This window comes from Leucopleurus acutus, assembly GCF_964270905.1.
Source record: "Leucopleurus acutus genome assembly, chromosome: 20".
NCBI classification, from domain to species: Eukaryota; Metazoa; Chordata; class Mammalia; order Artiodactyla; family Delphinidae; genus Leucopleurus; species Leucopleurus acutus.
This window is the reverse complement of record NC_139162.1, coordinates 47159068-47171990: the sequence shown is the minus strand read 5'-3', so window position 1 is coordinate 47171990 and position 12923 is coordinate 47159068. Positions and strand designations below refer to the sequence as shown.

Sequence of the window (12923 nt, the reverse complement as noted above, 5' to 3'; positions counted from 1 at the left end):
TCAGGCACTTGAACAAAGCAGAGTTCCCGCTCTCATAAAGCCATCATAGTGGGAGACAGCTGAGCGTTTACTGAAATAAACAGTAAAATGTAGTCTGTCTAGTCTGTCCAGGGGTGATAACTGCTGTGGAGAAAGAGCAGGAGAGTGATGGGGGTGTTGCTATTTAGATGGGATGGCAAGAGAAGGCCTCACTGACGGGATGACATTTGAGAAAGACCTGAAGGAGGTGAGAAGTGAGCCATGTGAATCTGTGGGGAAACAATCCTTGTGGCAGGAACACAGTGCAAAGGCCCTGTGGTCAGAGCATGAGTGGAGTGTTTGAAGGACCATTTGGAGGTCTGTGTGGCTGGAGTAGAGGGAACAAGGGGGAGAGTACTAGGAGATGAGATGAGAAAGAGTTGAGGGGGGCAAATCATTAGAGTCTTGTGGGAGTCCCGTAGGGAGCATCTGAGCTTTACCCTGAACCCTGAGTGAGATGGAAGGCATGCGATGGCATTGAGCAGTGGAGGAAGGAGATCTGACTCACTTTTACATGGACTCTCTTTGCCCTAAAGATACAGGGGTGAAGAGGAATCATGGAGCTTGTTAGGACCACAGTGAGTCCAGAATGAGGAGCACCCCAACTTTCCAGATCATCACACTGAGGCTCAGAGAGGCCCAGCTCCAGCCGTCAAGAAACTGGCAAGGTAAGTGGAAAGGCTGGCCCTGCAGAGGGAAACGGGTCCCTGAGGGCAGAGTCCGCGTTCCGCAAGCTGCCCTCCCCGCCGGCCCCGCGGTGGGGGATGGGCCTCGATCCCTCCCACCTGCCCACTCTCCGCCCCGAGCTGGATGCCCGGGAGCCCCGCCGGCGCCTCCTCTTTCCCCAGGGGCCAGGTGGGGCGGCCGGCGGGGGGCGGGGCGCTCCCCCGAACCCCCCTCCCTCCTCTCCAGCTGGCGGAGGCTCCACCCCAGGGCTGCCTGGCCAGTGGCTTCGCTTCTGGTTTCATTTCCCAAGGCCCGGGCTCTCTCCTTTTCCCTTCCCCCAGCCCTTTGAATTCCTGGCTCCTTTTCCACTTTCTGGTCTCAGCTCCAATGTCACCTCCTCTGGGAGACTCTCCCGGACCACCCTGGCTACAGGCACCGCTCTCCCGGCCTCTCTATTACCCCGTCCTATTTGTATTCTCCAAGTCACTGAACAGAAGCAGAAAGTATCTTCCTCATTTATTCATCTTCCAGGGTCTTCTCAGAATGAAAAACAAAGGTCCAAAGAGTGCTCTCAGCAGCGGTCCCCAACCTTTTTGGCACCAGGGACCGGTTTCGTGGAAGACAATTTTTCCACAGACGTGTGTGTGTGTAGGGATGGTTCAGGCGAGCGATGGGGAGCGATGGGCAGCGGCAGATGAAGCTTCGCCCTCCCGCCACTCACCTCCTGCTGTGCGGCCTGGTCCCTAACAGGCGGGGGACCGGTACCGGTCCGCGGCCTGTGAGTTGGGGACCCCTGCTCTAAAGGGCCTGAAAACTTCTCTGACCTCTTCCCTGGCAGCAGAAACAGCACCTCTCAGCCCAGGGCCTTTGCAGTGGCCCTTTCCTCTGGCTGGAACACTCTTCTTCCACAGCTTTACTACCTCTCCCACTTCATCAAGTCTCTGCTCGATGTCACCTCTTCGGAGACCCCTCCGCCACCATCAGCTGCCTGTCCAAACTGCACACCCTTTCATTACTCTCGTCCTGCTCTGCTTTTCCATTTCCCTTGTCACCTTCTAAGATACTAAGTAATTGCTTTATTAAGTTTATTATTGTCCACCTCCTCATATCAGGGATTTTTGTTTATAATTTTACTGCCATATCTTCAGTGCCTAGAACAGTGCCTGGCACACAATTTATTTGTTTTCATATTTCTTCTTCCACCCCATCCATCCCCTCATCCATAAGAAGAGAGGCTCTGTGAGGCGATTCCAGAGCTGTAGCCCCATTGTCTACAGCAGTGCCCACAACATAGTAGATGCTCAATAAACCACATGTTAATCAAACTCAGACTTCTTCCCTTTATGACCTGGAAAGACCCACTTGGAGACTCTGAGTCTCCTTTTTCCCAGGCCAAAAAGATAGGTTGTCAGGGAAATTATGTGAGTTTGCCTAGCAGATTAGCATTTTACTTTTTTTATTATGAAAAATTTCAAGCACAGAGAAATGATAGAAAAAAAAAAGTATGTCTTCTGAGCACTTGAATACCCTCCCACCTAGATTTAATTTTCAACATTTTAAGTTTCCTTTACCTGCAGATGTGTATGTACATTTTTTCTTTTGCTGAACCATTGGAGAGTAAACTGCTGACATTTTGACATTCTACCCCTAATTAATAGCTCAGCAGACATCTCTTAAGAGTAAGAACACTTGCCTACAAACCACAATCCTTTTTCACATCTAAGAGAATTAAGAATTCCCTAATATCATCTAATATTCAGTCTATATTCAAATTTTCCCAGTTTTCTCAAGAAGGTCTTTTGTAGAAGTTTTTACGCCCAAATCAAAACCAGAATCTAATGCAGGTTCACATGCGTATTTGGTTGTAATAAATAAATTATATAGTATCTTTTATTCTGAAACTTCCTCCCCCTCAACTCCACCAATCCCTTCTTGTGATTTCTTGAAATTGAATTTTTGGTAGAACAACCCAGTTGTGCTGTAGATGTCCCATATTCTGTTTTTGTCTGACTGTGTTTGTGTTTAATTTTGTACATGCGAATTCAACTCTTGCAGAAACCCTATGTGGCAGGTACTCTTTAGCTGAGTTTTTTTTTTTTAATCTCCTTGTATAATTAAACTTTCTTTTTTTTATTTGTCTGTGCCCCACAGCATGCAGGATCTTAATTCCCTGACCAGGGCTCGAACCCGTGTCCCCTGCATTGGCAGGCGGATTCTTAACCACTGTGCCACCAGGGAAGCCCTAGTTAGCATTTTTGATATCTTACTTTGGTCAGGAGTTTTATTCACAAACAGTTCTTCCCATAGGAGGAGTTAGCAAATGAGCTACTTGAAGAAGGTAAAGTCCCATTGTCGTTTTATCTGACAAGTATTAAACTCCTGCCTACTTGCGCCCCACCCTGAATGTCTCACTTGAACTAAGCACCTATGCTATTACCACAACTATTACTACTGAAAAAAAGGACACGTTACACACCACTCTGAGCATTTTGCAGGAATTGTTTTACTTAATCCTCAAAACAATCCTCTGAGCCAGACGCTATTTCTCTCACTTTAAAAGTGAGGAAACTGAGACCCTCCTAAGGGACTAAAGCACTTGCCCAAAGTCAAACAGCTACTTAGGGAATGGAGCCCAGGGTGGGATTCCAGTGGCATCCCACCCCCACCCTCCCACTCCAGCCTGTAACCACGATTGAATACAACTACCCAGCATTTGCTGATATAGTGCTCTTATAGGTACTACCTTATTTTAATTTTCCTAACTCTCAACAGGTAGGCAAGAAGACCCCCATTTAACAGATTTTGTAGGCTCAGAGACCAAGGTCACACAACGAGTGAGTGTGAGTCCGAATTTGAACCCAGGCCTAGCTAGCCTAGAGTGTAGACCCCTGTTGGGGCTGGGTGCGAAAGAAGCTCAGTTACTGGGTTTGGCAGGTGCGTGGGCAGGTGTGAGGGGCCCGCACCTTAGAAGACAAAAGCCCCACCACGCCACTGTCCCACAGGGAAAAGAGCCACCCTACCTTCCCCCCCAACCCCACGCAGCTGCCCGGACATGCGCCCTGAAGCCAACTTCCTCCCTCTTCGAACCTGCCCCCTACAGGCTCCGCCCATCACCGTCTAGGACCAATCCCTGGATGAAGGGCGGGGTTGCCACGGGAGTGGGCGGTAGCTAAGGGGAGTCAGTAGCCTGGAGTCGTGAGCCGGAGTCAGAACTGCGTCTCACAACTCAGGCGCCGGTTGCCGAAGGGGACCGGGCGAGCGATGCTGCCGCCACCGCTTCCTGATTGGCTGCGGGTGGCACCCTCTTCGTTCTGATTGGCAGCTGGTGACCTGGGTATGTAAATGAAGGGAAGAGGCCTGGGAAAGAAGGGGTACTGGCCGCGGGGTCCTTTGGCAGGTTCGATACCCGAGTCCGGCAGGTGCGCGCCAGGGCTGCCCGGGATCGAGACGCACGGGCCTCTCTGTGCCGCCCGCCCCGGCCAGGCCGGGTGAATCACGCTGCAGCCCGGGAAGGGGGCGGAGGCGCCGGCTCCCTGGCTCCGGCTGCGTGACTCACCCGCCCCCGCCGCCGCCGCTTCTGGAGGAGTAGCCTCCACTGCCTTCCGGAAGCGAGCGGAGGCCGAGAGGGCAGAACAGCTCTCCGGGGATCCAGGCACGCTATGTCCCGGGTGGCAAGCAGGAAAGACCGCGTCCCGCGGGGCAGCGTAAAGGGTCCCGGGGTACGGGGAACCGGAATACCCGGGGGAAAGCCGGCCTAGTTCCGCTAGGGGGCGCCGGGACTGGGGAGGCGGAGTCGGGGGTGGGGGCTGAATTCCTGCGGTTCCGGATGCTCGGGTCTGCTGGGAAGGAGGCGAGGACCCAGTTTTGAGTAGTGTGAGGGGTCACTCTTAAAGTTCTGCTGGTCAAGGATCTGGGTACTGTACCCTGCAGGCTGCCTGGCTTAAAAAAGCAGGTTGGCTCAGGGGCACCCACCCCGGGGAAAGTGTGGGTCCTCAAACTTCTCTCCGTGAACCCCGTGCCCATCAGGATTTTCCGGCAGGCTCTGTCCACTCTGTCTCCCAAATAAATTCTGAATCGACCAACTTCCTTCCATGTCCACTACCGCCTTATACTCCCAAGTCATCATCTTTGCCGACCCCAAAGAGTGCAGTAGCCTTCGAATGGATCTCAGGGCCACCCTCCCCGCCGCCCCCCCGCCCCTCTCCATCCCCCTACCCCTTCCTCTTAGCAGCCAAGGGGATCTTCTGGAAACTTAATCAGTCCACAATACCACTCTCCCTGCTCAAAACCATTCAATTACTTCCCACCACACTCATAATAAAAATCGAAGCTCCTTGCCTCTGCCTACTCTCAGAACCCCCCTGCCCCAACCCCCAGCCCCTCTCTCTCTGTGCACTGACCACAGAGTCTTTTTTCAGTTCAAACTCATCCAGCCTCTAGGTCTTTCTTTGCCTTTGTTGTTCTTTATTCCCAGAATGCCTTCCCCCTGGTTCTTCCATGGCTGATTCCTTCTCATACTTGAGGGCTCATTTCAGTTGTCACCTCCTCAGGAGAGCCTTCCTTGACCACTCTTCAGAACCTTTTAGTATCTTCCTAGCACCATCTGTACATTTCCTGTATTTGTCTATTAATTTATTGTCTGATACTATTAGTAGACAATAAATGTTTGATTAAACCATGTGAAACAATTGCTTTTGTGGGTAAAAAAAAAAGGTTGAATATTGGACATTTCACATGGTTCATCGAAGAAATAAATATTAATAGTTATTATTAATAGTACTTATTCACAGGAGTAATTGCTATGTACCAGGCACTGTTCTAAGTGCTTTTTGTATCTCATTTATTGCTTAAAACAATTATAGGAAATAGATACAATTATCATTCATGTCTTAAAGTTTCCCTAAGAAAGCCTAGGCTCAGAGAGGTTAAGTGATTTGCCCAAGATCACACGGACAGCAGTGGTCCGAACTTCACATTGGCTTTCCATAACTGAGTGACTCTTCCCTCCCCACAGATGATGCTGAGCAAGGGCCTGAAGCGAAAGCGGGAGGAGGAGGAGGAGGAGGGGAAAGAGGCCCTGGCAGTTGACACCTGGTGGCTGGATCCTGGCCACCCAGCAGTGGCACAGGCACCCCCAGCCGTGGCCTCCAGTTCCCTCTTTGACCTTTCGGTGCTCAAGCTCCACCACAGCCTGCGGCAGAGTGAACCAGACCTGCGGCACCTGGTGCTGGTAGTGAACACACTGCGGCGAATTCAGGCGTCCATGGCACCCACAGCTGCCCTGCCACCTGTGCCCAGCCCGCCTACAGCCCCAGGCATAGCTGACAACCTGCTGGCCAGCTCTGATGCCGCCCTCTCAGCCTCCATGGCCAGCCTTCTGGAGGACCTCAGCCATATTGAGGGCCTGAGCCAGGCTCCCCAGCCCCTGGTAGATGAGGGGCCACCAGGCCGCCCCACTGGGGGAGCCCCACCCAGCTTGGGTGCCTTGGACCTGCTCGGCCCAGCCACTGGATGTCTGCTGGACGATGGGCTTGAGGGCCTGTTTGAGGACATTGACACATCCATGTATGACAGTGAACTTTGGGCACCAGCCTCTGAGGGCCACAAATCCAGCCCTGAGGATGGGCCAGGCAAGGAGGAAGCTCCAGAGCTGGATGAGGCCGAACTGGACTACCTCATGGACGTGCTGGTGGGCACACAGGCACTGGAGCGGCCACCAGGGCCAGGGCGCTGACTCCCCCAGAGCTGGGATGTTGATCTGGTGTCCAAACTGAGCCTGGTGGCTGGACCAACTCTCCTTTGAAAGACACAGCTGGCTTCCCTAGAGAGGGGCTTTGGAGAGAAAGAATCCAGTCCTGGGCAACTTCACCTCCGTCCTCTGGTCTCTGGCTGATGGGGGTAGTCTGGAATTGGCCCTTGTGATGAAATGACAGGGCCTGGTGGCTGGAATGTGACTGGACCAGGCCCACTGCTGAATCCCTGGAGGTACAGCTTGGTATACTCTTTCCCTGATGTGGGAAAAGACCCCAACCAGTTTTTTTGAAATTAAAGCCAGTCGTGGGAAGTCTCAAGTCTGTGTATTGCTTTATTTCTGGGCTAAGGCGAGGGTGATAAAATAACCTCTAACATTTATTGAGCCGTGGACACCCAGCACAGTTCTAAGCACTTGACATGTGTTAACTGATTTAATTCTCATAACAAGATGGGCATGTTATTAGCCCCATTTTAGAGTTGAGAAAACTGAGGCTCCCAGAAGTCATCACTTGAGGAGATAGGTTTCAAAGCTTACTGCTTTTTGTTCTGAGAAGCAGACCAGTTAGGTCTGGTAACTGGCCCTCTGTTAAACTCCTGGGATATACTCAGCCAGGTCTCCCTGATGTGGCTGTGTGTATACACGGCGGTGGAGGAGGAGCCCCGGGCCACTATTTAAAAATGAAATCTAGTCCTTGCCTGGAGTCCACCTGTGTGTCTTGGGGGCTGGGGTGGGGGCAGATGGGAGCTTTCAGAATGAGCCAGAAATAAAAGCACAAAGCTACAGGCTGGACGGATCCTGTCCTTGGAGCGCTGACTGAGAGCCAGCTCTCCAAAAAACACTGCAAGAAAGGGACCCTCCAGCAAGTTTTAAATAAAATCCACTCTGGGTCTCAAGTCTCTCTTTGGGCAAGGGATAAGGCAGCTTGGAAGCTGATTCCGAAATAAAGTCACCAAGTGTGGTGGCTTGACAGAACGGCAGGCGATCCTGCTTTCCTTCTAGCTGGGGCCACCTGCCTGACAGCCTGTGTGATAGGGTTGGCCTGAGCGCCGGGTGTCTGCGCCGCCCCCGCCGTCCAGCCGCATTCCTGGCCCCGCTGGGAGGGGCCCGCACACTCAGAGGCCTGGCACGGGACCCAGGCAGCGTCCTTCCTGGCGGCCGTGGGGGCAGGGCAGCGCCCGGGGTACGGGACGGGGGGAGGGGCACGATGAAAGCTGCCTCTGGGGAGGGTGGAGGTGGGTTGGGGGGAGGGGCAGAGGGTCGGACGGTGACCTGAGGGGCTGGCTGCACTTCGAATGCGGGAAGCCCCGGCTAAGGGGCACTAAAATCGTGGGGCTCGGGTGCCTCCACTCTGGCCGGAAGCTTCAGGGAGGCTGAAGCTGGGGTGGAAACGGGGGGTTGGGAAGGGAGGGGGGACAGGGGAGGGAGAGAGGCAGGCTGCTTCGGCCGGCCACTCGGGCCTGGAAGGGGCGGGCAGAGTGGAGCTTCCTGGAGGAGCGGAGGAAGTCGTGCCCATTTTTGGAAGTGGATGGGATGGCCCCGGGTGGGGAGTGGAAATGGCCCAAAGGGAGCTGGTGCCCAGGCTGAGGATCCTCCGGGTGCCTGACTCCAACACCTGGTGACCCCAGCCCCTGGGCCATGGGACTCAAACTCGGTTTTAACCCAGACCCAGACCTTGGGAGTTTAGGCTGAGCGCAGCAATGCCCCCTGGTGCCCAGTCTGGGGGTCTGTCCTGCCACTGCCTTAGATACCCTGGAGACCTGACCCGTGGTCAAGGAGTCCCCAGTGTGGGGTCAGCAATGCGTTCTGTTTACAACACCCTGAGGACCTATTTCTGATGTCTCTGGGTGCCAAACTGGGGGATAATCTGTGATACCTACTTCTATTTTTTTTTTTCCTTTGGCTGCGTGTTGGGTCTTCCTCGCGGCGCATAGGCTTTCTCTAGTTGCGGCGAACGGGGGGCTACTCGTCATCGGGGTGCGCAGGCTTCTCATTGCGGTGGCTTCTCTTGTTGCGGAGCACAGGCTCTAGGCACATGGGCTTCAGTAGTTGTGGCATTGCGGGCTCAGTTGTTGTGGCTTGAGGGCTCTAGAGCGCAGGCTCCGTAGTGGTGGCACACGGGCTTAGTTGTTCTGTGGCATGTGGGATCTTCCCGGACCAGGGCTCTATCCTGTGTCCCCTGCATTGGCAGGCAGATTCTTAACCACTTGCGCCACCAGGGAAGTCCCTGTGATACCTATTGATGCAGGCAGCCTACCCATCTGTCAGCGATGGTCCCATCTGCCCCTGTGCCTGTTTGGCAAGCGTTGCTCCCCTCTCAGCAGAGTCTCTGTGTACAGTTTCTCCGGTTGTGCACTGCACATAGGCTCCGTATTTATCTCACACACCATGCATTTACATATTTATTAAGGCAGTTTCTCAGCAGATGGAGGTCAAGTGCCTTGGGGAAGGGGTGTGCCTTTTGCACAAAAGCAGCATATGGGCTAGATCAGCCCTGGTCCCATCTCCCTGGTGCCCTCGGTTTATGACAGCTTGTGCCTGAAGACCTGCCCTACTCTCCCCATGTCTGACCCCTGGACGATTGTGCAGCTCCCTGGCTCTGGTGTGCCCCTCCGCCCTCAGGCTCAACCCCAGGAGGCCACGCTACCTCGGCCAGCAGATTCCAGGGCCCACACCATTCCTAATGGAGCCACCAGCCCTGGAGCTGGGGCTGCTTTTCACAGAGCCTCTGTGTGCTCCCACCACGACACTCCCCAGGCCAGCTCCCCTCCATGGGCATTCACAGGGACCCCCATCACACACATATACTTCTTTCCTCCAGCACCTGGGAGAGCTGTCCTTGGTCTCCTTCTCCCTCCCCTCCTTCCCTTCCCTCACTCAGCAAAAATTTATGGGTACCTACCCTACTGTGTGCCTGGCCCTATATAAAAGGCAGATCTGACCACATCTCTCCCCTGCTCTGGGCCCCTCAGAAGGTATCCCGGTCCTTGCGGCGGGGGGCTCTGAACCCTGTACCGTCCAAGGCTCACCTTCTGCCCCTGTCCCATTCACTCATTCAATGAGCATTTACTGGACACCTACGGTTTGCAGTCCCAGTGTGGAGATCTAACGATGCTTAGTCAATGATAACGATGATGATTATTATTTTGGCTGCACTGGGTCTTCGTTGCTGCGCGTGGGCTTTCTCTAGTTGTGGTGAGCGGGAGCTACTCTTCGTTGAGGTGCACGGGCTCCTCATTGCGGTGGCTTCTCTTGTTGCGGAGCACAGGCTCTAGGCACACAGCCTTCGGTAGTTGCAGCACATGGTCTCAGTAGTTGTGGCACGTGGGCCCTAGAGCACGTGGGCTTCAGTATTTGTGGCGCGTAGGCTCAGTAGTTGTGGTGCATGGGCTCAGTTACCCCGTGGCATGTGGGATCTTCCCGAACCAGGGATCAAACCCGTGTCCCCTGCCTTGGCAGGCAGACTCTTAACCTCTGTGCCACCAGGGAAGTCCAGTCAATGATTATTGACTCAATAAGCCATACTGTGTTGAAAGCCAGGCCACCTGTGTTTGAACTTCTGCTTTGCCGTTCTGTGGCTGTGTGACCCTAGGCAAGGTTCTCGACTCCTCTGGGCCTCAGGGTCCTCATCTGTAAGCTGGGACAGTAAGAGTACCTACCTCAAAGGGCTGTTGTTCTGAGGGGAGAGTGTTCTAGGCAGAGGGATGTGCAAGGGTTAGGGAGTGAGGGACCCTACAATCTTTTCAGGAATCTGTAAGCTGCTGGGTTTGATTGGAAACAGGGGAAAAGTGGTTAGGTAAGTGATGGAGCTGGAGGGGTTGGCAGGGACCAGGGCACAGAAAGCCCTGGATGGGGAAACTTTACTCTGAAGGTACTAGGGTAAAGGAATCTGGAAGCAAATGGATCTCTCTGGCTGCCATTGGTGGGAGGTGAGACTGGGGGCCAGGAGTCCAGAGGGGAGGGAGGCCGCGGAGGGACAGAGAAGCCTTGGAGAGGAGACGGGAGGGGAGGGGAGGGGAGAGATGCTAGAGAGGACAGGCTGTGTGGGTGATGAGCTGCAATAGAGGACGGGCCTAGGATGAGACCCAGGGCTCTAGCCAAGGGACTTGGGGATGGTGGGGCCACCCTGGGATGGTGACCCGGAGGGGGAGCAGGTCTGGGGTTGACACTGAGGCCAGAGAGGGACACAGTGGGTGCAGGGGTCTGTGAGGACACCCAGGGGCAGGCATCCAGGTGGCTGGGCCCCTGGAACTGGAGCTCCGTAGAGAGGGCAGGGGGCGGGAGCAGGCCTAAAGGACGGGGGTGGGGAAGACAGCAGTTTCCCTGGGCTGCACTGGGTAGGACCTGGCTCCTGCTTGGCTCAGACTTGGTGGGGAGAGGGTGGTCCCTGAGGAGAGCATTCCACCTCCTTCCCCAGCTCTACAGGATGTCCTGTGTTTATGGAGGTGGCCTTGCCCGGAACTGGGACACTGGTGCCACCCCTTAAATTCAACTTCCCATGGCCACACCCCCTTGGGTGAGGACAAGCAAGAGACACAGAGAGAGAGACACAGAGAGACACGGAGAGAGATAAGGAATGAGGACAGAGACATAGAGGGGCATATAGAGAGACAGAGACACAGAGACAGAGACATATCTTTCACCACAAAAAACTTAGAGAAAACTGGGAAAGGAGGCTCCCTTCACCTGCTAAAGGGCAGCTACAAAAAACATACAGCTAACATCATACTTCATGGCAAAAGACTGTGCTTGTCCCCTAAGATTGGGAACAAACAAGGATATCTGCCCTCTGAGACCCAGAGAGGGACAGGATAGCCTGTACCAGCCTCCTTGTCTGTCTGACCCTGAGCAGCAAGGGGTGAATTTTCTTCCCAGCTCTAGCCTGGTCTGTCATCAGATTCCTTCCACCCTCCACCCTTTGTCCCTCCTGTAGGTACCCAGGGCCCTCAGAACAAAGTCGCAGCCCCTCCTCGTGGCCCTGCTGGCCCTCCCCTCATCTTCCCCTCACTCTCACATTCACCAGTTTCTCAAAGGGGCCCTTTGCACGGGCTGTTTCCTCTACCTGAAACCCACTCTTGTTTATCCACCACCCACAGCTTGGCATGAACTCCTGTGTATCCTTCAGGTGCCAGCTCAAATGTTACCTCCTCCAAGAAGCCCTCCATGCCATTTCTGATAGTATCAGAGTGCCAGACCCCTCTTACAGACCTGGATCCTTTTCTCAGAGCACTTAGCACAGAGTGTGTAATTATACACTCATTTCGTTAGTCACTTCTTTAGTGTCTGCCCCCCATGGACTGTGAGTCCTGTGAGGGCACGGTCACAGTCACTGCTGTGTCCCCAGCACCACCCAGCCCAGGGATGGATGGATACAGAGGAGGTGTCTGCAAATAGCTGGTGAATAAGTGTATAAATGAGAAGGACATGCAAAGGAAGGGGCATGTGTGGCTTTAGAGACACAGCCATGAACAAGGACACAGTTCTCAGCTCCTGGGAATTTCCTATGTGCTGAGCTCCGTCTGGATTCAGATCCTTTGCACAGGCTGTTCCGTCTGCCCATGAAACTGTTCCACTCCCTCTTCTCTCTCTCCCTCTTTTTTGTTTGTTTGTTTGTTTTGTTTTGTTTTGTTCTGTTTTTTTGGCCAAGCTGTGTGGCTTGCAGGATCCTAGTTCCCTGACCAGGTATCAAACCCATGCCTCCTGCAGTGGAAGCACAGAGTCCTAACCACTGGACTGCCAGGGAATTTCCACATTCTCTCTTCTCTTGCCTAGATCCTATGGGTCATTCAAATCTCAGCTCACATGTCCCCTCCTACAGGAAGCCTTCCCTGATCTCCCTTCCTAGGGTGAAGCAGGTACCTTTCCTGGGCTACCCCAGCAGGGCTCTGACCTCTCTGCCTGCAATTCCCCCATCCCAACCCTGGCCACTCTGGGTCTGTCTCCCTGTTGGACTGTGAACTCTGTGAAAGCAGGCCCAGGCTATCTTGGTCACACTGTGTCCCCAGCACCATCCAGCATGGGGCTGGGCACAAGACCAGGTGCTTATTGACTGTTTGCTGACATTGAATAAAGGACTGCTCCCTCTCTACCCCCTGGTGCTTTGCCCGTGTTCCTCCTCCCTCCTTCCGGAAAACTCTTCCCTAGCTTTTTACCTGGCTCCCTCCTCAACCCTCCAGTTTGACTCCAGGAATCCTGTCCTGAGCCTGCCCCCCGTGGTGAATTTAGGTCCGTCAGTGTCCCCAGTGCTCAGCAAAGGGCCTGTCACCAAGGGCTTGTGAATGTTTGTTGAATGAATAAATGAACAGATGAATATTTGAATGAATCAATGAATGAGAGAGAGAGAGAGAGAGCGAGCGCACCTGCAATGGAGGAAGGGTCTCCTCAGGCCCATCAGCAGCCCTGACCACACTGTTCCTTCCACCCTTCCCGGGAGGAGGGTTCTGGCTGGGTTCCGCCACACCCCAACCCTTGGTGGCTGCCAGGCCTG

At 54.0% G+C, this 12923-nt stretch overlaps 1 protein-coding gene across 1 annotated transcript; it reads left to right on the top strand.

The window, feature by feature from the left end:
• Positions 1 to 3902: 3902 nt before the first annotated feature.
• SERTAD1 (SERTA domain containing 1) lies at positions 3903 to 6734 on the top strand. Its single transcript, XM_082862612.1, has 2 exons — positions 3903 to 4018; positions 5699 to 6734. The coding sequence occupies exon 2, from the start codon at positions 5699 to 5701 to the stop codon at positions 6416 to 6418; it is 720 nt and encodes a 239-aa protein (XP_082718738.1). The 5' UTR covers positions 3903 to 4018; the 3' UTR covers positions 6419 to 6734.
• Positions 6735 to 12923: the final 6189 nt, after the last annotated feature.